Source organism: Mustela nigripes, chromosome 1, assembly GCF_022355385.1.
Source record: "Mustela nigripes isolate SB6536 chromosome 1, MUSNIG.SB6536, whole genome shotgun sequence".
In the NCBI taxonomy this organism is placed as follows: Eukaryota; Metazoa; Chordata; class Mammalia; order Carnivora; family Mustelidae; genus Mustela; species Mustela nigripes.
The window spans coordinates 168,542,820-168,569,145 of NC_081557.1; the positions used below are offsets into that span (position 1 = coordinate 168,542,820).

The window sequence follows — 26,326 nt, forward strand, 5'->3', positions numbered from 1 at the left end:
AATGCTGATTATGTGAGGTGATGACATGTTAATTTGTTTGATTGTGGTGATTATTTTATAATGCATACATATACCAAAACATCAAGTTGTATACTTTTAATATATATATATATAATTCCTATGTATCAGTTATATCTCATTAATGCTGAAAAGAGAGTACTAAATAAGGTGCATAACTGGTTTTCATAGTAATAACATCCAATAACAACTAAGCAGTAATTACACTCTCATTTGACTCACAGAAGTAAAGTCCGCAGCAGAGCAAAAGCAAGAAGGTGAACATAAGGTCAGCAATCATCTTACACCTTACCATAGGCACTTGTGACAAGCAAGGAACAGAACTGTTAACTCCAGGGTATTAATGTACAATGTTATATACTGTAAAATGGTTATTTATGCAATAAGGAAAAAATGGGAGAATGTATATAAACAGCCAATATAAGGCCTAGGATTTATTAATTAAATTTTATTAAATCCATGTTTGTTTTGTTAAGGATAGCTATCCTAATGGTGTCTGGGATATCCACAATCCATACTATGTTGTATATAAGACTGTATCTTAAAAAAACATTTTTAATAGTTTGTGTTGTATAAGTAAATATATAAATAATTGTAGTTTTTTTCTAAATAGTTGTAGTTTTAATTTTCTGTTGCCTATATAGTTTCTATCTCTATCTTATGTCTCCCCATTCTCTCTTTACCTTTTTTTATTAAAAAAATTCAAAAAAATATATATATAAATAGACAAGAATGGTATAATGAGCCCCTATGTACCCAAAACCCAGTTTCAGTAATTACAGCTCAGATAATTTATTTCATTTGCTCCTTCCATTCACTCCTCTTGACTACAACCATTATTTTGAGGTAAATCTCATATATCATTTTGTACATTCATATGTATCCTTGAAACAAAAATACTTAAAAATATAACCACAGTATCATTATACATCTAGAAAATATTAACAATAATCCTTTGATTTAGTAAGTATTTACATTTCCAATTGCTTGATAAATGTCATCTTTGCATTCATCCATCCATCCATCTATCCACCCATCCCCCCCATGCCCCACTTATCTATATTTACAATCTGTTTATTTGCATCAGGATCCAAACAAGGTTCATACATTATGACTGAAGTATGGCTTTTAAGTTTCCTGTAATCTATACATTTGTTTTATCTCTTCATTTCTTTGCAGAAAGCCTATTCTCTCTTGAATCTACTCCAAGATTTTTGTCTCCATCACTCCCCTAAAATACTCTTAGAAAGGTCAGCAACAATCTCCACTTTGTCACACTGCCAAATCCAATTTTTAAGACTCACCTTGAATCTTACGTTACCCATCAGCATCATCTGACATATTTAATTATACCTTCCTCTTTTCAAAATTCTCAGCTCAGGTCATGATCTCAGGTCAGTGAGATCAAGTCCTGAGTTGGGCTCTGTGCTTAGCAGTGAGTCTGCTTAAGATTCTCTCTCTCTCCCTCTTCATTCCCCCCAACCCCACTCACTAGTGCGCTCTCTCTCTCTCCCTCAAATAAATAAACAGATCTTTAAAAACAACTTTCTGAAGGCCGGTGGTGCACATGTCAAATGGTGTTTTCCTTTCTTCCCCTTCCATCTTCCTTTGGTCTCTTGTTTTCTTTGTTGATCTCTTCTACCGATCATGTGCACTAAAGCAATTTTTTTAAAAAAATTATAAGCTAGTTTATAATGGAGACAATGGATTTTTACAATTTCCTGAAATAAATTTTAGTTATATCTTTTAATGGTCTTTTGACAGTCTGTTCTTGAGCCCATCAGCTGGAATTTGTCTTCTATTCTGGAATGATGCATTTATAAGCTATTATATTTAATTATAAGAAAGAAAACTCTACTTTTTTCTGTATTGTAAAATACTAAGTGCTTATTTCATAAGTAGAAGGATTCTATGTGTTTACACAACCTGTTTTAATTCTCCAAATTCTAGTCTAAACCTCTAAATCCTCGATTGATGTTTTAGTCCTCATTTCCTATTAGCACTTTAAACTCAGTATGTCCAAAATTCATCAGACTCCCTCCAAATTGACTTTCTCTTCCTAATCTCTATTAAAGGTATCAGCAACCTCCCCAAAAACCCAATCTGGAAATTTTAAAGTTATCTTTGACTTAAAAAAAAAAAACTTTTTTAAAAGTTTAAATTCAATTAGCCAAGGTATATTTTTGACTTTTGACTTTGGCTCCATGTTCATTTAGGTATAAAGCTGTGTCAGTTCTCTCTGAGATTGTCTTGGATTCATTCCTTCTTTTCCATTCCTCTGCTCCTACTCCATTTTAGATCCTAATTACTCTTGGATTAGTTCCTAACTGGTTCTTGTGCTTTTAGTTTTTTCCTTTTCCATTTGCTTGGCACTCTGCTGCCTACACAGAGCAATATGGAGGCCCTCAGGAAATCCTGAGACCCTAACACTATTGTATAGAGATGTTTTCCTTCCTGAGGGGGATTGCCATTAAGCAAGGTGACTCAAGATCTATGGATCCTTTCCAAGGAATATCTTGCTTCTCTATAGTCAGGAAGGACAACATATAGTACCCAAAAAGTCCTTACTGAAAATTTCATTTTGATAATATTAAGTCTAAAATTTCTTTATATTTTAAGGACAAAAGAAATTCTTCATTTTAGATTTATGCTTATTTACTCATTTTATAAATACATCCATTTATTAACACATAAGTTAAAGATTAATGAGAAGATTGTCTCTTAGTGTCCTGAATAAAGTAAGAAAAGATAGTGACAGAATGTTACCAGATGCCTTGAATCACATGACAAAAACAGTGAGGCCATTTCCCCAATGTCCTTTTGAAAGTTGCAGGACTTTGGCTATCAATCTCAGACAAACTCTGATTTCCTTTTCTCAGATCCATGAGAGCTTTGCTAAGAGGGGGCTTACAAACTATTTAGACAGCAGGAGATTGCAAGCTTGAGACAAGATTGGTAAAAAGGTAGAAACTGGGAAGAACCTAGCATTGGAATAGACTGGGAATACAGAGAGAGTGAAATTCTTTGACTGGTCTCTGGTTTTTGGTGTTTAAAAATTTCTATTTTATTGGGATCAAGGGCAAAGGAGAGGGAAGACACTAAAAGTAATTTGCCAAATGACTTTCTAAAATACAACTTAGTATTACTTTCCTTCTTAAAAACCTTTAAAAGTGCCTATTACATGTAAACTCTTTAGTATAGCATTCAAGGCCATCTACTTCCAGACTCTTCTAGCTTTCCAGCTTGTCTGTAGCTAGAATGCTCTTCAAAGAAGCTCTGTGCTTTCCCATCAGCATGTGCTATTTCCTTTGCCTGGAATGTTCCTTCCTGAGCATGGCCCTCCTCCCAACATTTCCTTACTGAAATTCTACTCATAATTCAAGGTCTGTTATATCTTCTCCATGAAGATTTAGAGACCCTTCATTTAACTGGAAGAAATTTCTTCCTTCTCATTGATTTTCTAGAACTTTAATTATAAACTTCACATAGCACATACTACATTCTGCTTTGAGTTTTAATTGGTTGTGCACACGTCTTATCTTTCTAACTAGATTGTAAGTTTTTTGAGGGCAAAGGACTATGCCTTTCTCCTTTCTGTTTTCTCATAATAGTTCCATCATGTAAGCACTTAATGTTTGTTGTCTTGAATTAAACTAGTAGCTGATATTAGTATTTTTTCTTTTGTCTTTCTCTTTTCACTGATTTCTACAAATGTGCAGTCTACAGCAAACTATTATTTTTCATGTGTTCATTCATTAACTTAGTCATCAATTCAAACATCAAATATTTATTGGCGCTTTCTACTTCAAAAGCACGATGCCGGGAGCCAGGGGTACAACAATGAATATATATAATCCTTGTCCTCAACGAGCTTGGAGTTTAGTTGGAGATGCAGAGAAGGGAAGAGGCAATTAAAATACCATTTGATAAATGCTATATATCAGCCATCATACATGGTTGTACAAATTGTGCATTGCATGAGAGAACCTGAAAAAGGGGTAAGTGGAGCATGAAATGTAGCCCATCCTCTCCTTTCCAAACTTTGTGCCCTTATGTGGTACTGCGCTCACTAAAGGAAGGATGGGTTCTTATCTAATGCACACGGAAATTCTATATATTATAATCGTCCCAATGTCATTACAAAACTAAAAGATATGAGCACTTGGGAAGGGTATTTAGTACAAGACCTGGAGTTAAGAAATAGTTCTTTATATAAACAGCTATTTAAGACAAATGGGAATTCCCCAGGTGAACAGAAGTGGGAAGAATGCTCCAAATACAAAAAGACAAGAGATAGGAACTACAGGTAGTTAATTATGGCTGGAATCTAAGAGGGTGAGGAAAGAGCAGTGAGGGATGAACTTGGAACACAAAGCAGAGTCCAGATCATGAAGGCCTTACAGATGGTGAGTAGGATTTGAATTTTATTCTGAAGGCAACAAAATGTCACAGAAGCATTTTGACAACGATCCGATTTACATTTCAAAAAGCTCACCTTAGTTGTGGGGTAAAACTGGGGGAAGGGGATTGCAGTTAGAGGCATTGGAAGTTGTGGTGAGTCAGGCCTGAGCTATGGTGAACCACCGACTTAGGACAGGGGGGTAGTAGGGATGAGGGAATTCCAGACCTAGCTAGCAGGGTGGTAGGACAAATAATAATTTTCTATATAATTTGTTGTCATTAGTCAAGAATGTGAAATAACTCATCATTTCATTCAAACAGCCTGGGTGGTATGGAGAACAGTGTAGAAACTTTGTAGTTAGCACAGTTTGAATCAGGATTCTGCCACTGGTTAGCAATGGGAACTTGGGTAAATAACTCAGCATTTTTGGCCTTAGTGTCCTCACCTGTTAAATATGTAATTATAATACACTTGAATAGCATACTACCGTGTTGTTGGGAGGATTAAATTAGATAGCATATGTATAAGTGCTTGATTCATATTAAATACACTAAGCTAGTTTCCTTCTTTCCTCTCTTCCTCTTCCCCATGTTGATCCATTAATAGGAGAGTCATTTATGTCACCTCACAATTGTACAGATTTAAACTTAAACAGCATATTTGTCCCCAAATGGATTGTAAGGTAGGCTTTACAGTGTTTATGATGAACTGTTTATAATAGAGCAGAAGGTATACTAGTAACTTTTACTGTTTACTAGGTTACATATACTTTCAGCAATTAGATGAAAGCTAGGGGTCTAGTCTCTTTCAAAAAATGACACACTATTATAACATTTTATAGGTAATTTTAATTAGTTCAAAGACTTTCTAAAAGTCATGATGGACTCTTGGTTTAGAAGTTTTCCTTTATACTAATCTATTTAATTTTTAATTTATGAGAATTGATAGTGTTTATCCATATGGTAATAGGAACCTAGTGTTTATCCGTATGGTACCTGGGGTCTTCCTCTAGATTTACAGATTAGGTTTAACAATAGCTTTAATTTCAAACAAGCCCTCTTAGGAATGGCTATGTGGAACATTTTTTTGAAGTTGACAGTAAGAAAATAGGAGAAAATGTTTTTAGACACCACATAAAGTTGCTTTTTGTTTTGTTTGTTTTTGTTTTTTGAAAACAGAAAAAAAGCATACTGACTCATATCAGACGCTAAGCCTCTTCTGATAAAATTCCACCATCTCATACCACCATATGTTAGGAGCTCTACTGAGCCTCGTGGTACATTTTCCTTTGATCTGTGATATTTGGGACCAGAATTTCAGCAACAATCATTTATCAACTTACGTTTACACTAGACAACTGAGAACAGTAAACCCATACTGTGTCTCAACCACTGGTCATATTACATACAGTATACTATGCTCTGAAAAGAATGTATACCATAAAAACTCAGATTCAAAACAGTTAGAGCTCTGATGGATCATGGCCAAGTTCCAACCTCTGTAGGTCAAGCGGGAGGGCAACTATGGTTAGTTTGTTATTCAGCTAGAACATTCCTGTGGTAAGGAGTAATTAATTAAACTGTGGAGGACAGGGTGGGTATGTAGAATAACACATACTAAGACAAGATAACTTTCATCTTGGGACAGGTCATGAATATAGGTGCCAGAGATCACAAGATTCAGATGATGACTTGGCAGTTTTTCCTAAAAACTTGAAATGAGTTCCCTCTTTTTATGTGTATTTTGCACACATAATACATCCAATGGAGATGTTTAAAAAACAAAGTCTGGTTAGGTGTCTTAGGTCTTTCTTTACTACAACTTCCACACTGCTTTTTACTTCACAAAACCTTTGAAAAGCTATGAGAACTGGGACTCTATCGGGCAGGTTGTAGCTGGGTGGTCTTTTAAAGTAAGTTATCCCCCAACATTTAATAAATGCAGAGCTATACAGAAGACGTTTCACTGTTACTTGTAAGCATCATATTATGTCTAGTGTGTTCAAGCCACATTAATATCTAAAATGTTTCCTTATAATCTGATGTAAACCCACAGACCAAAACATTTGCTGACAAGAAGGTGAAGAATAAGCCAGGAAGAATGCCAAGTTTAACGATAGCCAGTGCTTATGTGTCTAACAAGACCAAGAAAGAATTCCTTGCATATTTGGAACTCAAAAAAGAAATTCACTTCCCATTTTTCACCAGAATGCTTAAGGTACAATATAAAGAGGCCTAATACATTTTCTGACTGGTAAGAGATCTCATACAAAGTGGTTTAAAATTATTATACTGATCTGAAGAACTAGGTAGATATCTGGAGCCAGAGAAGTTTACTGTGGGGATAACACATACTGAATTGGCTGAAAGTGTTTTCAGAGTCACCTGGTCACCTGTGAGCACTCTTGCCATGGGCTGAGAGTGTGGAAGCCTCCCATCACTGCAGTACAGACTGACTTCCAACCTAACATTCCCAAACCAAATACCCCTGGTCTATGGGGAAGGCTGAATAAACACAACTGGACTGTTCTCTTATATAAAAATATAGCTGCAATGGCATGGTTTCCTATTACAGATCTGATTATCTGCAGTTGATAACAGATGCCGTATTATAAATTTAATTCCTACATGCCACATGTAGAAAGTATCAGGTACTCACGTTGTTCGGTCATGGAACCTTCCCAAAAGTCATCTCTCATCTATGTTTCTGAATCAACTGTTACTCAGAAATATATGTTTGACTCTTTTCTATTTTGTTTTGTTTTATTTGGCTTTGTTTTGTTTTAAAGGAAAGAATAGTATCAATAATAGTGCACATGGCTTATTATTGCCACTGGCTCTTATGTTCTCAGATGAATAATTTCTTTTTAAGATTTTATTTATTTATTTGACAGAGAGACACACAGCGAGAAAGGGAACAGCAGCAGGGGGAGTGGGAAAGGGAGAAGAAGGCTCCCTGCCGAGCAGAGAGCCCAACGTGGGGCTTGATCCCGTGACTTTGGGATCATGACCTGAGCCAAAGGCAGACACTTAACGACTGAGCCACCCAGGAGCGCCTGCTCCTGAATATTTCTTTTGATGACAAAAGAAAAGCACTGATTTTATGCCAAGAGTATACCATTTTAAGCGAAAGACAAGATGTTCCTAATATTTCCCAAAGGGTTGACAAGACCAAGTGAAATGCAAAGATTCCTTCAGTTTCTTTCTTAGATAACCTTTTGAATGTGGTGCACTGGCAGGGATAAAATTTTAGTGGTCTTATAAACACAAAATATAATCCAGTCAGGGTAATTATTTATAAAGTCTTACACATTTCAGTGACTAACACAGCAATATGAGGTTTACAGTTCTTCTTAAGAACTTTCTAAAGATAGAGAAACACTAACTTTCATTTTGTTCTGGTCCCTGTTGTTGGCCATTTTCTAGTCTGACAGTCATCACTAGCCCTAGAGTTGGATCTCACTACATTCTTGTCCCACAGGGAAGAAAAAAAGTAACCACTAACACATTAAAGCATGCGGTGGTTTAACAATGTGGTGTTAACATTCTTCTTAAATATTATAATTTACTTCTGGGAAAGAAAAATACGATGGAGATACATGAGACATTGAACTTGGGTTGGGAGTGGGGTAGTGAAATGGTTGCTGTATCAAAACAACCCATATATATTTCCTTAGGTAATATCTGTTAATGTTAAAAATAAAAATTTCCTTTAATGTGAGTAATCTGCTCAAGGATATAACAATGCTCCTTCTTGTGAGTTCATTTAATCTGCAATTTGAATGATGGATTTATCTCTGCCTCCCCCTATTGATCTGAATATATACAGATTTGTACATGAGCTCTGAGATTAATTCAGCACATGTCAGTTTCATAAGAGTTATCCTTTATGGTACTTTCTGTACAGATCATGCTGGTATGTTTTCCTTCTATGCCCAAGAAATCGAATTCAGGTTTAGCAATTGAAGATGCAGTTTCTCATGTGAGTTTTATTTTTATTATTTATTTATTGATTGATTGATTATTTTATTTATTTATTTGACACAGAGACAGAGATCACAAGTAGGCAGAGAGAGAGGGGGAAGCAGGCTCCCCGTTGAGCAGAGAGCCTGATGTGGGGCTCGATTCCAGGACATGGAGATCATGATCTGAGCCGAAGGCAGAGGCCTAACCTACTGAGCCACCCAGGTGCCCCTCTCATGTGAGTTTTAAAAAGATGATTATTTCTTCAGTGAGATAAGAATGAGACCTTACCATTTTTCTCATTTCAAATGTTACATGAAGCCTGAATTGACTTTACACTTGTTTTGATAGAGTGGTCTTCCTACTCCCATTAACCCTCCAAATACATACAGTCTGCATTTTTTTAGCTTGTCAAATTAAACTTAGTCACATAGTAGCAAGGATCAACACAAAATCTGACCCACCCTTGGAGCAGTAGTATACAACTCAGAGACTTAGGACTTTACTTAACTCACTTGAGACTAACGGACATTCCTTGATGCGGACCTGACATTGTTCTCAGAATATCTGGATGTGCTTGATTATATAATAGCTCACTTCTTTAACCTGTAAGTATAAGGTGAGTTAAAGGTGAACTGACAAGTGAGATTCAGTAGGACTTGGAGAAGTCCTATGTGGTGCTCTAAATTAGGATCGCTGTAGTCCTCCTTTTTTGCCCTGTTCAGGGGAAAGCAATGTTTTAGCTAGCTAAGAAATGTTAGGTTCTAAAGGTTTCCTCGTGTTATTTAGCATGGTAGCTAGGCCAAATACAAGAGACTTATGAAGTGATAATTACAAAGAAACCAGTAAATTGCTAATCAGTTGTAATTACAGGAACTAGTGAATACATAAGTAAAATGGGATCATGTATCTTCCAATTATAGTTAGTCAGGTACACAAATAAGCTATAATTCTCAGATCTATTTTGCTTTCTCCTATGTCATTTTAGACAATATATTCAAAACACTTGACCATTATAGAGTAAATCTTTCATATTTGTATTACAAAAGACACTCTGGTTCTAATTTTTAAGTCAAACAGATGATTTTAATACTGTCACACACTAGATAAGTGGCTCATTTTTTTCCTTTCTTGCAGTTGCTCAATGATATTTTGCTACTTGTTAAATTGAATATTAAGGACCCTTTTCTTTTATTGAGCTATAGTCTATTTTACTTAATATTTTTATTTGTTGCATTTCAGTCTAGCTCTTTTATTAGATTGTAACAGAAGATGTAAAATTGGGAAAATTACATCAGCATCTACTGTTTCGTGAGTAAAAAATTCCCTAGTCCAAATATGGGTTTGGCACAGAAACCATAAACTTTTGCAAAGATAATCTGTAACTATGCTAACTAGAATTGGCACCTCTACTTCCTTTTCACAGTATTCAACTGGGACTCTCTTAATCTTTCAAAATAGGACTCTGCCAGCTGCAGTGCACTGATTTCAACTCAGAAGAAAACCTTACTTGCTTGAAAATCACGTGTGTGAGTGTGTGCACACGCACGCACATGTGTGTGTGTTTCAATACTAACAAGGGAAAAAGATGAGCCCTGATCAGAAGAGCTCTTATGAAAGAATCTATACACTGTATGACCAAAAATTGTAGGGCTCAGATGAACTGTGACAGTAGGATAGTCTGAACATATTAAACCCTCGAACTTTTCAAAAATTGCTATTTTAACCATTTTTAGGTGTACAATTCAGTGGCATTGGGTACATTCACAATAGTGTACAATTGTCAACAGTAGTTATTTCCAAAATTTCTTATCATCCCAAAGAGAAACTCTGTACGGATTAAGAAAAACTCCCATTCTCTCCTCTCTCAGCCCATTAGAACACTAATTTACTTTCTGTCTCCATGAATTTGCCTATTCTAGATGGTCCATTTAAGTGGAATCAAAGAATATTTGTCCTTTAGTGTTTGGCTTATTCCAACTTATCATGATGTTTTTACGGTTCATCCATGTTGTAGCATATATCAGAACTTCATTCTTTTTTAAGGCTGAATAATATTACACTATATGTATATACCACATTCTGTTTATTCATTCATCTGTTGATAGATACTTGGGTTGATTCTACCTTTTGGCTATAGTGGTGCTATAGACACTGGCATACAAGTATGATCTGTTTGAGCTCTTGTTTTCTATTTTGTTGGGTATTTACATAAGAATGGAATTGCTGGTCATAATGTAATACTACATTTATGTTTTGAAGGAATTGCCAAACTCCTAAAGTGATTTCAATAGAAGGTGCATCATTTTACATTCCTACCAGCCTAGAATTTCTTTTCAATTTCTCCATATCCTTGCCAACAGTTGGGTGGTATCTCACTGTGGTTTTGATTTGCATTTCACTAAAGACCAATGATGTCAAGTATCTTTTCATGGGCTTATTGGTCATTTGCATATTTTCTTCATCCTTAGAGCCAAAGAAATTAGCAGCTGGAAAAAGGGAGTAGTTAGAGAAGGCTTTCTGGAGACAAGTGTTAACCTTCAATAGAAGAATATAGCAAACTTGAGATAATTTTTGAGTGAAGAATACAGGGGGATAAATATTCTTGACTATTTCCCTCTGGTAACTTGTCAGAACTCCCCATTAGCTCAATAGCTTGAAGCCAGAGAACATGGAAGCCAGCCTCCTGAGGCAGAGAACAGGGTGAAGAAGTGTGGAGATCCAATAAAGGTGGAGCAAATAAAGCCTATCCACAACCATGGATACATAGAATTCCAGTAAACAGATTTTAAATTGAGATGCTTCTATACAGTGGTGGTGGGGAAGCATTAGTAAAGTCATACAGATCTGAAGAGTAGATAAAAAGATGATGGAACAGCATAAGCAAATAAATAACTGAAGTTCTTTCTAGTCCCATGGTGAGAAAAATTTTTAAGATACATCTCTATACAAATACTTAATTTGTTTCTCAAAAATAATTTCCTGATGTTGGACTGAAGCATGAATAGCTGAATATACAATCTGTTCAGTCATTGTTGTCTATAAGCACTAATGACCATGCAGTTTGAAGACATTGGCTAATTTATTCATAATGTGATGGCTCTTCATGTATTACTTTTCTTATCATATATTATTATTACTTAACTATATTCATGCTTCCAGATTTCCTTCATATTTTGAACTTTTAAATTTATTTTCATTATGATAGATTATAGCATGTTATAGGTTTTGCATATAACAAATGACAGATGCTTTGTAATTGATTATTTATTCATTTTAAAAAGATTTATTTATTTTCCAGAGAGATAAAGAGAGAACAAACTATATTCTCCAACTTATCTCTTATAAAAAATAACTGATATTTTTGACCTCCATAAGCTATTCTTTGTTTTATACTCAATTTGCTAAGAACATAGTTAGGGAAGAGGGAAGACTTATTTCTTCATATATTCCTCATATCTGAAAGTTGATATTCTTCCTGAATTCTCTATCATCAAAAAGCTTTGAGGCTATAGTAAACAAAATCCCCAGATCCAATAAATTCTATCATGATCAGCTTTCAGAGCTCCCAATCAAGCCTCAGTGTGCTTCTCCCATGGAAGGAACTGAAGCTACTTCTGTGCAATTTTCAGAAAGAAGTTCAAAAACAAAAGCAAAAACGTCTTTGGCTATCATTTGGCTCTTTCTAAGTTTATTACTGATCTTCATATTGCACAGTGAGGAGAAGTGTTAATTCTTTTACTGGGAAAAGGTGAGCAAACTCTTCAGTGTAGGAATATAGTCAGAACTTCAAAGCTCATTTGATTTGTGACCAACTCCTAAAGAAATATACTCTTAGACAAACCATTATGATAGACATGCAGACAATACATCATTATGTTCATATGCCATTTCTAAGTCTACTTACCTCTGCTGTGTGCTTTGCCACATGCCCCACGATGACAATGACCTTCCCTTTGAAGCTCTGGAGCACAGCAGTAAAAGGGCCCTGGGTAAGTTCCCCTTCTGCAGTGAAGGCAGCACTAAATGGAATGTTGATGCTGCCTGAAATATGACCCCGAATAAAACTGAGAAGGAAAGATTAAGGAAAACATTTATTTGTGTGTAGACTTGAGTGCGTGAGGGAAACTCACAGAGGGAATTGATTCGCAGAAGATAGTAGGTTAAAAATCAAACACAAACAGAGACCAGATTTAAAAATTCCCTGAGCAGGCAAAAGTAGTTTAGTCATACAAGCAAAGTTTAATTTGGCTTATTTTGCAAGACAAGTGAAGCCAACTTAACAATGGTCACTCCTTGCTCATGCCTCTGAAAATCATAAACAAAACATAAATTGTTGCCTCAAATTGATATGAGATAACCCCTAACCAATTTGCTCTCATTTAGGAAAATTCTAATATTGTAACTAAACTGAAAAATAGTTATTACCTCCACATCATATAAGCTTCTTTATAATAATAGACCCTTGAGGCTCAGTCCATCTTTTTGTTTTGAGTGCTCCTAACTTGTAGACTATGTTCTTTAGCATGCACATAATAAGCTTTTACTAATTATTACTTCAGTAATTCATTTGGTTTTACTTCTGGTTTTTGTTTTTTTCCCTCCCTGAACTTTTGATGGTTTTTAACATCTTGAATGCTCACGTGAGTATTTTATCTAAATGAAGCAAGGTACTGCTAAGAAAAAAAAAGTTAAATATGAAAACAGAATGGAAAGAAGAAAGGAAGAAGATGAGTGGAAAATTTAAAGAAGATTTTCCTGAGGGGCACCTGGATGGCTCAGTTGGTTAAGTATTTGCCTTGGGCTCTGGTCATGATCTCTGGGTCCTGGGACTGAGCCCTGCATCAGGCTCCTCAGTCGGGAAGAACCTGCTTCTCCCTCCCCCTGCTTGTGCTCTCTCTCTGTGTGTCAAATAAATAAAAAAAATCTTAAAAAAACAAAAACAAAAACAAAGAAGGCATTTGTGATTAAATGAAGTATTGCAAAAGGGATCAGGATGCAGCAAATCAATGTCAGTCCTGGGGGTTGCACAATATTTATGGCTTTTAGTTCATTACTAAAACCATGATTATTTTACAGCTCTGAGAGTAATATAGTCAATCAGAAGTTCTCTGATCTAAGTTGATAACTAAAACCTATCTACTTAGGGCAAGTGACTGCTAAACAGGACTCTCTTTAGAGTTGTTAGGTCATTAGCATTGATTGGAAACCCTTTTGTTGTGGGCTATTTCTCAAGTGTTCTTATATTTGCACTTTAGAAGGGTTCTTATGGTTTCATTGAGTATTTTAGTTTTGGAATTAAAATAATAAATTAATTTAAAATATTTAGTAATATCATATGATCTTAAAGAAAAATATATGCCCCTTACTAAGCCATAGTATATTTCAAGAAGTGGTAGATGATAAAACCAGAGAGGTATTAAATAATAATTATGAACTTAGTCTTCTAATTATTTTCAAGGTATTTAAATTTGTTTGAAATGTGAGATCCCACTTAATGTTATTATTTATTATCTGTCAATAATATCTGTTCCTGCCAATAAATGCCATAATGTTTTACACATTGTGCTTCCTGAACTTTCCAGGTTTGCCACAGTAATTTTGAAAATAAAGGCCCATATATCTTAAAAAAAAAAAAAAGAAAGAAAAAATATACACATACCCCTATCCCCCACCAAATAACTTTTTTTTTCCCCACCGAATAATTTAACAGTACAATTAAAAAGATGATTCTTCATGGAGTATATGGAGGAAGACTTTTTTTTTTTATATTTTTATTTATTTATTTTCGACAGGTTGAGAGAGAGGGAGCGGGAGAGAATGAGAGTGAACGTGTATACAAGTAGTGTGGAGAGGCAGAGGGAAAGGGAGAAGTAGGTTCTCTGCTGAGCAGGGAGCCCAAGGTAGGCTCCATCCTGGGACCCTGAAATCATGACCTGCACCAAAGGCAGGTCTTAGCCAAATTAGGTCTTAACCAACTTAACGAACTGAGCCACCCAGGTGTCCTGAGGAAGACATTCTTAAATGTTACCATTAATCAAATAACTCTTCAAATAAACATAAAATAACTGTGAAAGCTATTCTGAAAGAGATGGATAGAATACTCTGATAGATTATATCAACTTGGGGAGGACAGGGAAGGTTTTCACTGAGAAAGCAAGTGATAAAGTTAAGTTAAAATCAGAATTGACAAAACTTAATTAGGCAAAGGGATGGAATGGAGGTGGGACAGGGTGGTTGAAGAGATAAACATTTCAAGAAGAATGTTAAACTTGTTACTGTCCTACAATTTTCTGTTGGCTGTGCTTTATAGTTTATGTGCTCAATAGAGGCATTTCCTCTAGACTTTTTTTAAAAAATGGAAGGGCCATAGGGTTTTAAAGTGTTATGCTACAAGCAAATAATATCCCCCTCCAAACTCATTAGATTTAAAAAAATATATATAGATTAAAAAAAACTATATTAAATGTTAAAATGCTTGACAAAATATGATGGCTGCAGAGATTTTTTTGGGAATAAGAAAATTATAATCCAAAGTGCAAAAACTATCCCAATCCCTTTCTCAGCTATCTTAACATTTCGAAAGATAAGGCACAACAGAAACAAAACTTTAAGCCATACTTCCCCTCTCCCTAATTTAGTTCAAAAAGTCTTGGAAAACATTTAAAAGCACTCATCCAAGAACACGCTTGTTGTAAAATTCTAGTGCAAATAAGATTAGGTAAGCATGAATGCTCTTAGTGTGGTCAAACCTCTAAATATCTATACTTAACTATGTTACTGGCAAATAGCAGAGAAGAATGAGATTGACAAAATGATTTAATAATTGCCTTAAAATATCCAACAGCTCAAAATGTAACAGAGAAACAATCTCATAGTTTTCTAAACCCTAAAAGAGCAGGGCATTTTTGTTGGGTACCACACTTGGTGACTTCATACCTCTATATACGAAGTACACGAGCATTTCATCAGACCACTTTGTGGGCTTGTTCGGTTGCTATGTTAACTAATTATAATTAATGTTATAGAGTCAACAGTAAAGGCTATAGATTTAGTATATCAATAGCCAAAAGAGAATATGGAATTAAGCACATAGTTTCCTCATATATAATGTAACTAAATAGTTAAATTAATATAAAACTATATCTTTAGAGATTGCTATTTCTTCTTGCTAAATCTGTTGCTGCTTCCTTTGAATGGCATCATCATCCACCAAATCAGTTTAAACCTCATCAGTGGCAACATCCAACATTCTAGAGCACTAATAAATCCCATTCTCCTATATCTATTCCCATGACCACTTATCTATTTCACACACTAATTCTTTTGAGTGCAGACTATTGTGGTAGTTTTTTGTTTCCTTCAGCTCTTATCTTTTCTCTTGGAAATCCATTTTATTCACAATATTGTTAGATTAAAAATTTAAAAACAAAGTTCTGATTATTCACGTCCTTATTGAGAAACCTTTTATGGCTGCCCAATTTTCTCAGTTGAGCCCTCATGACTACCAACCAAACCAAGTCAACCACTGTTTCCAGTATATGTGCTGCCTTGCTCCTGCAGCTTTCTCTGCCTAGATATCCTTTCTCCAGTTTTTTTGAGTGTTCAAATGTTACCCATTCTTTAAGTGTTTCCTCCATGAAAATTTCCCTTCCTATAGTATCTGCACACCTTTCATGATAGCAATTTGACCTTGTATAAAACATGCTAATGCTAATGTACTTGACTTCCATCAAGACTTTAAACAATTTACAGGATCTGTATTTATCTCATCTATGGACTCTTATAATGCTTCAATACAGTGCTTATGTATTTGCTGAGTAAATGAATTTCAGAATTATGTCAAACCTAGAATAACTTGGGTCAGCATCAAATATGTTAAATATATCCTGGCTTCCTAGCTAGTGGCACCAGCACCCACCAATAGATCAAGTGGCATGATCCAAAATTATCTTTTTTAAATTCCTAGTATGAGAAAAGGGAAAGAAACAACGATAAAAGGCATTTCTCTGGATTTTTCTCCAGCATGGGTATTGACCCAAAGGGTTTACCAAAACTGATGTATTTTAGGGCAAAGCTAGAGATCCCACCCTTTTTGATTGCAAATACAGAGAAATGTTTATGCATATCAAATCTCTGGGTGATTCCATCCTTCTGGTCCTGCCTGCACCATTACCTCCACTCTTATCTTGTTTCATACTGCACTAATCCCTACAAAGTACAAATGTGAGCATGCTATTTATCTGATTAAAATTCTTTAATGCTTTCTCATAGTCTTTGGAATAAAACTCAAATTTCTTAGCATGTTATATTCTCCACTGAAGCTGCCTACTGTAGTGTCATTTTCTACCCGCATGTATTCTAGCCATGTATATCCAGAGTACTTGAAATTTCCTCGATCTGTCCTTCTCACCCTCTCTGTGCAATCACACAGTATGGTATTTTTTTTTTGTTGTTTTTGTTTTTGTTTTTTTCAGTCTAAATGTCCTTTTCTTCTTCATTCCTGGGGTAACTTCCATTTCTCTTTCAAGACCCATCTCAGGTATCACCTAGTTTGGGTCACCATCCTTATATTCCATGGCCTTTTGGGGGTGCCTCAAACATAGACCATTTCACACTGTATTGTAATTATCTATTTAATGGTCTCAGCCATAAGACTATGAACTCCTGTCAGCAAGAGTTCTGACTTAAATCTGTTTCCTCATTGCCTGGCCAAGTAAGTTATTAATCAGGCTTGACTGGTTGATTGAACGAGACTACATGAACTGGGGCAATGGGTGGGTCTCAGAAAAATGGGAGCTCTTCAACAGTTAATGTACCTTCACAACTCACTATTAATTCAGACAGTAGAGACATTCCAGGAGTGACCACCATATACTCCCATATTATACAAGGTCTATTGAGATATAGGAATACAACTAGCTAGAAATTTTAATTCAGGTAGCTTGAACCTAGACCCAAAATGGGATGAAAAAAATCTTACTAAACCTCCTTAATATCTATTCTGCTCTGAACACAAGTATCTCTAAATTATTTTGAAGAAATTTTTAGAAACTAATTCTTCAGGACACAGAGACCAGAGCAATACTAGCATTTTACTAAGGATGAATAATGTGGTATAATAATAAAAACAACTGAGTTTATGTGTTTTTTAAATTAAAAAATTTAAGCCTGAAGTTGTTTCTCCTATAGATTTGGATATTAAAAAATGTTAAGTGCTTTACAAATAAGGCTGCAAAAAATTCAGTCTTGAATTCAAGGATATGAGAAGAAGCTTCCTTCAAAGTATTTCTGTTTACAAATAATATCAGTTGGTGCCACATTTACATGACTGAGACTACTTTTAATATGAGCTCTAGAAAATTTGAAACTCTATTTAGAACCATTAAAGAAAACAACAGTTTGGCTTGTGTATTATCTTTGAAGTTATTAACATTACTTATGAAATTTATGCCATTATATGAGAAACACTTTCTATTGCCCCTTTATAATATGCACTTACTGGGTTTGCTCAGTGCCTCACAGGGCAACTTGTGTTGGTCATTGTGTGGCTGAATCTGAGTTCCATGATGCTAGGTGCAAGGAAGGCCCCGAGGCAAGGAGAGCATTAAAGGACAGGAGGAAGTGAATTTCCACTGATTGAGCATGTTTTCAGGCCCCGAGCCCTGCGGTTCTCAAGACTCTGGCACTCCTGGCTGTTCTGTGAACATTGATGATATTCCTTGATTCAATCCAGCACATGTGTGATTATTTAGATTATCTGGATTGTGACCTTTGTTGGTGTGGCTGCAGATTGTACCATGGAGGAGTGGAATTTCTGGACTCCTCTTAGAGAAATTTATACAGAGATGCAATACTGGAGACTATAAGAACCTGAGCACAATGGGTTATTAACTCTTTAAACCCAGTTGGATCTCCTGTTGGAACAAGAAGAGTGAGGACAGTGGAGAGAGGCTGTCTTAAGGCTCCACACCCACATGGAACCCAAGGCAGGGCTTGAATTCCCTGACCCTGAGATCAATAACTAGACTGAGATCAAGAGTGAGAGGCTGAACTAACTGAGCCACCCAGGTCCCCCCAAGTTTATTAATCTTTTCCTACCTCAAACCAAACGCATAGCCCAGGGGTGCCTGGGTGGAACAACTGGTTCAGCTTGGAACTCTTGGTTTCTGCTCAGGTGGTGATCTCAGGTGGGCTCTGCAATTAGCATGGAGTCAACTTGAGATTCTCTCTCTCTCTGAATTACATAAATAAATCTTTTTAAAAATGCACATCCCATTTTTCAGACTTTCTTCTATTATGGAAACTTCGGCTATCTCTTTATTATTAGAGCTGAATCTCTAAGAAAGTTTGGATAATTAGCAATTTTGTTAGTTTTCAATCATAAATATTTAATTTGCACTACAGTATGTTGTTTGACATTGTTTCAAATGTGATTATATATTTCCACCATATGTTGTATTTTTAATGTTTTTGTTATTGATAGTAACCAAGCTTCATTGTCTTTATAGAATTATATTAAACTTTTGAAATGTTTAGATATGCTTTCTGGCCCTACATGTGGTCAATTTTCAGAAGTGTTCCATGCAAGCTTGAAAAGAATGTTTGTAGCCAGCAGTGCTCTGTGTCTCTGGGTCCAGCTCATTGACTGTTTTGCTCAAGACTTTGTGGTTATTGAATGTTCCTCTAGTATGTTCCTGAGAGTTGTGTATAAAAAATGTTCCACTCTAATGATAGCTTTTAGAATGCTCTTTTTATTTGGTCCATTTTTGTTTTCTATTTTTGAAAGCTGTGTTATATTAGCTGAATACCATTTTGGAATGGTATTCCAAAAGCTGTAGTTTTTGGTGAATTAACTTTTAAGTATTATGAGTAACCTCTATCTCTACAAATGCTCATTTCATTAAAATATCTCTTGTCAGAAATATGTAATTATTGTTTGATCTGAAATCCCTGTAATTTATTAGAACAATAAAACTGACTTAAATCTTTGCCTAGATGAACATTTCATGTTTCTTTCTTATAAAAATAAAATACAATTTCAACATAAACTTAGCTATTTAGCTTCTCTGACATTAACTGTTCAGCTCTAATAATAAGAACTTAGATTAGATTATCTCTAGGTTTCCTTCTCATTTGTAAGTTGGGATTACGTCTTTATTGTCACATGGGTAAAGTCTGTCTTCATGTTCTCCAGCTTTCCTTTTCTATATTCCTTACTTGCACTACTGGGCCCTACTGAAGTTAGGGGTAGTTCCCTCAGATTGTTGATGTGCTTCTCCTTACCCATTATCACAAAAATTGATAATAGATTAAAATATTACCTCTTACAGGGTATTTGTATTTTAACTGAGAATACTTATAAGCTAAATAACTAAAGCTTTAGCAGAATTTCAGATAATGGGGCTCAGGGTATAATATCCCAAAATATGGCATCTTGGTATACAAAATATTTTACACTGAAGGAATTTTGAGAAATGGCATGTGCAGAAAAGACTTTCTGACCTTTCCCTGAATCAAGAAATAAAACTGTCAACTGAGGGATGCCCTCCCTATACTCAGGGGATGGGGACATACTTATCTTTAAGACAGAGGGACACTAAAAGGAATCTGAACAAACAGGCCTTGCTAAATTTCCCTTAGCTTAACTAAATTTAGCTCATATGTTCTTGCCCTATCATGTGTTCTTGCTACTGTCTACTCCTCACCAAGCCTACCATAAAAATTCTCAGGTTTAACCACTTCTCCAGATCTTCATTTCCTTACGAAGGCTCCCATGTCATGTAAAATTTATATTAAATAAATGTGTATGCTTTTCTCTTGTCAATTTGTCTTCTCTTACAGAAGCCCACCAAGAACTTAGAAGGGTAGAAGAAAAAGATGCTTTTACTCCCTTATACACATAGGAGAGTTCTAGAGGGTTAAGGCTAACTCTTAAATTCATTGGTAGACAGTAACTTAATTTGCTGAAAAGTAAATGCTTCCCTCTCTTTCATAAATAATCATTTCAATTATTTTACAAAGGTAAATGAGATGAGATAAAACTTAATTTTAGATTCTTAATCTCCTGAAAGAACAAATTACAAAAAAATTTTCACCTATATGAAGACATAAGAATTGTGTTAGCCCAATTTTCCTGTCTAAATGATCTTATTATAAAAGCAAAATAGAGGATAAAAATTATATACAGAGATTATAAACAATTTGAAATATATTACAGATGACACTTCAAAAATAACTTACTTTCTTTGGAAGAAGGAAAAGGTGTTAGAGTTTCTTTGTTGTTTTTTGTTTTTCTCTCTACTATATAGTACTACATTGGCAAGGAAAAATTAAATTATTTTAAAAGTACACTAGTATTAAATACTTATTAATTTAATAAACAGAGAGATAAAGTCACATAAATCCCAGAGTTTAATTGCAAATATTTACCTTGGTCATAATTAAGAACTACTCTATAAAAATAATTCCTTTAAAAAATATTATAAGGAATATAATAGGCTTTCATTTGTTAAGTTTTAAAACACCAGAATCTAATGATAGTTTTTGGGAAAAATTAACAAGAATTAAAAAAAAAAAGATTTATTTATTTTAGAGAGGAAGAGAGGGACAGGGAGAGAATGAGAGAGCAAGACAAACGTGTTGAGGGGAGCGCAGAGGGAGAGAATCTCAAGCAGACCTCCTGAGGAGCTGAATGTGGAGCCCTGTGGGGGGCTTGATCTCACAACCCTTGAGATCATGACCTGAGCTGAAATCAAGAGTCAGATTCTTAACTGACTGAGCCACCCAGGTGCCCCAATAGAAGAATATTTTTAAGGCATTAAAGTAAGTCAGTTGGTAGAAAAAAGCCTTTCTAACATGATTCCCTCAAAATATTCTAACTTTGCTTTCCAATATTCAAAATAGTTCCATTTTCTCAAGTGAGATTTATTCTGGGAGAGCAAGGGTCATTTAATAATTGCAAATCAATCAACATGATTCACTACATCAACAAAACGAAGGATAAAAATCATATGATCTTCTCAAGAGATGCAGAAAAAGCATTTGATAAAATTCAACACCATTCATGATTAAAAAGTCAACAAAGTGGGTTTGGAGGAAACATACATCAATATAACAAACGCTATTCATTGGTTGTTATTAATGATGACATCTAAATAAAATCAACCATCACATTCTAATATATTAATTTGAAGTACTAAATTAATAAATCTCTTAATTACCATGAAACACACTTTTCTGTTGCCTTTAATTCCTTGAGAACAGAATTTAAGATTAGTAGAAGAAAATGTTACTTATTTCCTCATAATGTAATCAAATGCATCATTAGAGATTATAAAAGGTTTTTTAGCCTTGGAAGGCCATAGGCAGGTAGTTTGGATACTTCACTGAAAAGGATTCTTAGAACCCACAGCTCTCCATTCTTCACTGTGTTCTTGGTACTAGAAAAGACTTAATGACACCCAATGAGCTTAGCTTGTGGTTCTCCTCAAAGCACTGTGATTGATACACAGGGGCCAAGAGTTGGTATTTAGAGGTGAGATAAAGCAGGTATGGGATAAGATAAGAGGATACTGGAAAAAAAAAACCAAACCCACAACTTAGGAAAGTTGTGAGGATAAATAACACAACTTAAGAACACTTTGGTTTTAAAGTAGGCTTTCAAAAGGGGGCTTAGAGAATTTCACAATTTGGGTCCTTTGGGAGGATTATAAATGATGGGTGACTTTATTTTTCTTTCTTCCCTCGGGACTCCCCCAAAATAGCACAAAGCATTACTGATTCTCTTCATTCAGCATGTGATTATAAAGACTAAAACAATCAATCCAGGTCTCTATCCAGTTGCAACTATGAGCCAGGTATTGTCAGATGACATAAAGGCATTCCTATATTAGGCAACTCACCCATACTCATCAGAGAACAATGATCAGGCTAGCTGCTCTGCTTTCTAGTGTTCTATTTATATTTATCCTGAAGAAAATAAAAGAGAGTAGTAACTTAAAAATCAGCCTATGAGGTTTGAAAAACTTTGGACTGAATGTCACTCTCATATTGTGTGTATTTTAAAATTTCAACTAGCTTTTTAAATTATTTGAAAGGAAGTAAGTGATGTGTATATAAGCTATTTAATTATTTTAGAAGTAATCTTCAAAATTAAAACAGGATGGGGAGCCTGGATGGCTCAGTCAGTTGAGTATATGACTCTTGGTTTTGGCTCAGGTTGTGATCTCATGGGTCCTGGGATGGAGGACTACCTCAGGCTGCACACTCAGTGGGAAATTCATTTCATTTGGAGATCTTTCCCTCTGCCCCTCCCTTCTCTCTCTGTCTCTAAATTAAATAAATCTTTAAAAAATAAAATTAAAATAGGGCAGTATAATGTTATACTTTTTGATGGCTTTACAAGAGACTATGACTAAAGTTTCAACCAAAAGAAACAAGCTAAAAAGTTAAAAAATTAAATGTATTTTAAACCCTTGAAATAACAGATAAGAATTTTTACAGCACGAGTTCCTGGATCTGCCAACTGGAATTTAATGCTTCTTTTGGGAATCCACTCATCTCTTCTGCTAAGGAACTTCCAAATATCCCCGAAAACCTAACAAGAGGGACATAAACATTTAGGCTCTCTCCAAACTCAGTAGTCTTTCACAAGTGAGGGAAAATAAAAAGTAGTAAATTTTAACAAAAAGGTGGGGGATATATCCTTTGAAATATCAGTCTCCCAAACTATATTCTTAGTAATCTAAGATTCTATGGATTGCTTCAGGAGTTCATTGATGTGCAGTTTAAATTTCATTTTAAAAGTTTCATTTCAAAAATTGTGATTGCAAATAGGCACATGAAAACTCATATGCCAATTTTAGCATAAAAGAAACCACTAATATATTAACACTTATTTTCATATAACTCTCATTTATAGTTAGTAAATGATATAAATAATAACTTATGAAGAAAATCACTTAAAACTTATTCATTTATATTTTATACAATGAATTTCTGAGAAAGAATTTATTTTAAAAGGAGTTATCCTGTTAAAAATTTTTGAAAATCATTTACCTAGATTCTAGAGTATAGAGAATCAAGGTATGCTTCATGAGAATCTGACAGATGAAGAGATAAGCAGAAAGATTAAACTACTATTTTGTAACTGTTTATACTTTAATGCCAAGCAAAATCCCAAGAAGTTATGGTACATTTAATAGTAAAATGTCAGTAAAAAATACTTTAATATATTCTCTAAAGACCATATTAAGAAAATTATAATAAATACAAGTTCAAATTTGAGATCTATCAATCTCTTTTTCTAGGGTTATGAAATAGACCAGTTAAATATTGTTCTTTTCCCCCCAAATTTTATCTATAGCAAGAAGGATTCAAATACCCCCAAGAACACTAGAAAAACCGAAAACCAAGAAAATGTCCCAATATTCTGGTGTTATTTGGGAAGCATTTTAAGGTCATGCAATGTTACTATGTATTATGCAAGTCTATTCTGACATCTACTTTGAGAGTTACTTAGCTATCTGAATTTAGCTATCTGAATTAAGAGGAATCCCAGATATGTTGTTTTTACCATACACCCTCAAAATGGAAAGGAAACAGTATGAGTAAGGCAGTACCATCATTTAAAACCACATGTGAAAAGGATACTCTTCACTATTCCGGATGTCAACTACCAGGAGCTTTGGTTTACTGGACTTTGTCTTCTTGGGGGGTGTTTTGAAATGGCCTGTCACTGTGAGTTCACACAAGTCAATCAGGTCCTCTGCTGAAATCCGGGGTGATACTTCTGATTTTAGGTCATTTAATGGGATAGATTCTCTTGACTGAAAAAAATATACAAACAACACAAATATTGAGAATAATACTCTATAGAGAAAGAAACTATAGCCAATACAGAATATTTGTAGGCTCTTGATATCAGTCATTACAGCATACAGGAGAACAGGAAACTGAATCTCACTTTAGTGGTCTACTGTGTAACTGTATTCCTTACTACTGAGGTTTACTTATTCACAGAGGAAAGCATTGTTCTTGAGCTCCTGGCTCAAATTTGATACAATGAGATGAGGCAGACTTTTCCTTATGAGAGTACTGTGTATCTTTAAAGACAGTTCCTTTAAGTACATTTCACTTTTCTTCAAGCATAATTACAATTGTGATTCACATTAATTAAAACTCTGGTAATATAAGAAATTGCAATTTAACTCAGTATACATGCTAATTAAAGAACCTGGTACTAATATACATATTAGACTTTTATAACATAATTTATGTCCCATATGGATAGTTGAGCAGAAATTAGATTTTCAGAGATGAATGCAAGAAACATAACACTTTCTTAGATAGTAAACAAAAATGACAATGTATCTTACTTGTGAAGGAATTAAAATCAGACTCCAGACAATCAAACCAGTGCTTTGGTCCATGCGACTATTATATGGTGTAAGACTGATTCAGACTAAGGGCTGTTTACAACTGTTCTCTCCGTTACTTAGTAGGGAGAGGGAATTTCCTACCTCCATAAAAGGCAATTCAATACAAATCAACTCAATTCAAACTAAATTTATGGAGCACTAGTAGTCACTCCTGAAAACTTATTTACCGTAACTTGAGAATTTAAGAACTTTCAATATTCACTTGATTGAAAACACTGGGGTTGAAAAGAAAAAAAACATATTTATATGCTTAAGTTTTCAAAACTGAGCTTATTATCTCATTTACTCATTTTCTCTGTTTTCACAGTTCCATTGTAGGATACATTTAGAATTTCCAATTTAGAATTTCTATGCAGGAGAGAACAAAGCATATGGATCATTTATCAGACCAACTTTTTTTTAAAGCTTTTATTTAAATTCTAGTTAGTTAACATACAGTGTAATATTAGTTTCAGGTGTAGAATATAGTGATTCAACACTCCTATACAACACCCAGGGCTCATCACTACAAGGGCGTTCCTTAATGCCCATCACTTATTTAACCCATCCTGTGCTCCACCCCCCCGCTCCCCCCTCCCTGCCCCCATAACCAGCAATTCAGACAGACCTATTTTGAAAAAAAATTGTTTTTGGTTGTAGTTTCAATTTGAGCTCTCAACCTTTGGGTTTCCCTGACTATGGCATAAATTCTTCAGTGGTAAAACACATTTTCTCCCACTTCATTAGTTTTTATTTTATTTATTTTTTTAAATTTCTTTTAAGATTTTTTATTTATTTTATTTGACAGAGAGAGATCACAAGTAGGCATAGAGGCAGGCAGAGAGAGAGAGAGGAGGAAGCAGGCTCCCTGCTGAGCAGAGAGCCCGATGCGGGACTCGATCCCAGGACCCTGAGATCATGACCCGAGCCGAAGGCAGCGGCTTAACCCACTGAGCCACCGAGGTGCCCCTCACTAGTTTTTAAATAGGAATGGAAATTGCTAAGCTTTGTGGGTTTATGGCTCTTAATAAAAGATAGACATTAGACATTCTATTTTTTTAATATTAAGAATGAAATCTACTTAAATATTCTGAGATTAAAAATGCTTCAAAAAGATAAAAGAATTTTAAAATCAGCTAGCCTTACAATCAATGCTTCCATCTCCTTTTTTGTTAGGTTGTAATCTCAGTAAGTATTTTTCCCAGTCTTCACATGAAGTTGCACATTTATGAAGATAAAATAAAGAACTTTTGATTACCCTAGTTCTGCTTTTAGTCATTTAGTGATGAATGCAGCATTTCAAAAAGAGGTTTTGTCTGAATGAAATATGTGCCCTGCCTGATGAAGAAGAGAATCTGACAGAGAATTTGACCAGCGTATTCTCTATGAAGAACTGATTTAAGAAAGATCTGACCTTGGCATTGGTTCCAATCAAATATATCATGTATAAGGAGTTTCTCAAGGGAAAGAGCAATTGTTACACGTAATGGTAAAAGCAGAAGAAGAGAGGAATCACTGACAAA

At 34.9% G+C, this 26,326-nt stretch overlaps 1 protein-coding gene across 2 annotated transcripts in view; it reads right to left on the reverse strand.

Moving 5' to 3' along the window:
* The window catches only part of TBCK (TBC1 domain containing kinase), a 211,109-nt gene that overhangs the window by 7,492 nt on the left and 177,291 nt on the right, over positions 1–26,326 (reverse strand). For both annotated transcript variants that reach the window (XM_059376957.1, XM_059376946.1), the window contains exons 24-25: positions 24,037–24,212; positions 12,290–12,449 (exon numbers count right to left, since the gene is read on the reverse strand). In XM_059376957.1, the coding sequence (XP_059232940.1) occupies positions 12,290–12,449; positions 24,037–24,212 (336 nt within the window). The remainder of the gene's footprint in view (positions 1–12,289; positions 12,450–24,036; positions 24,213–26,326) is intronic.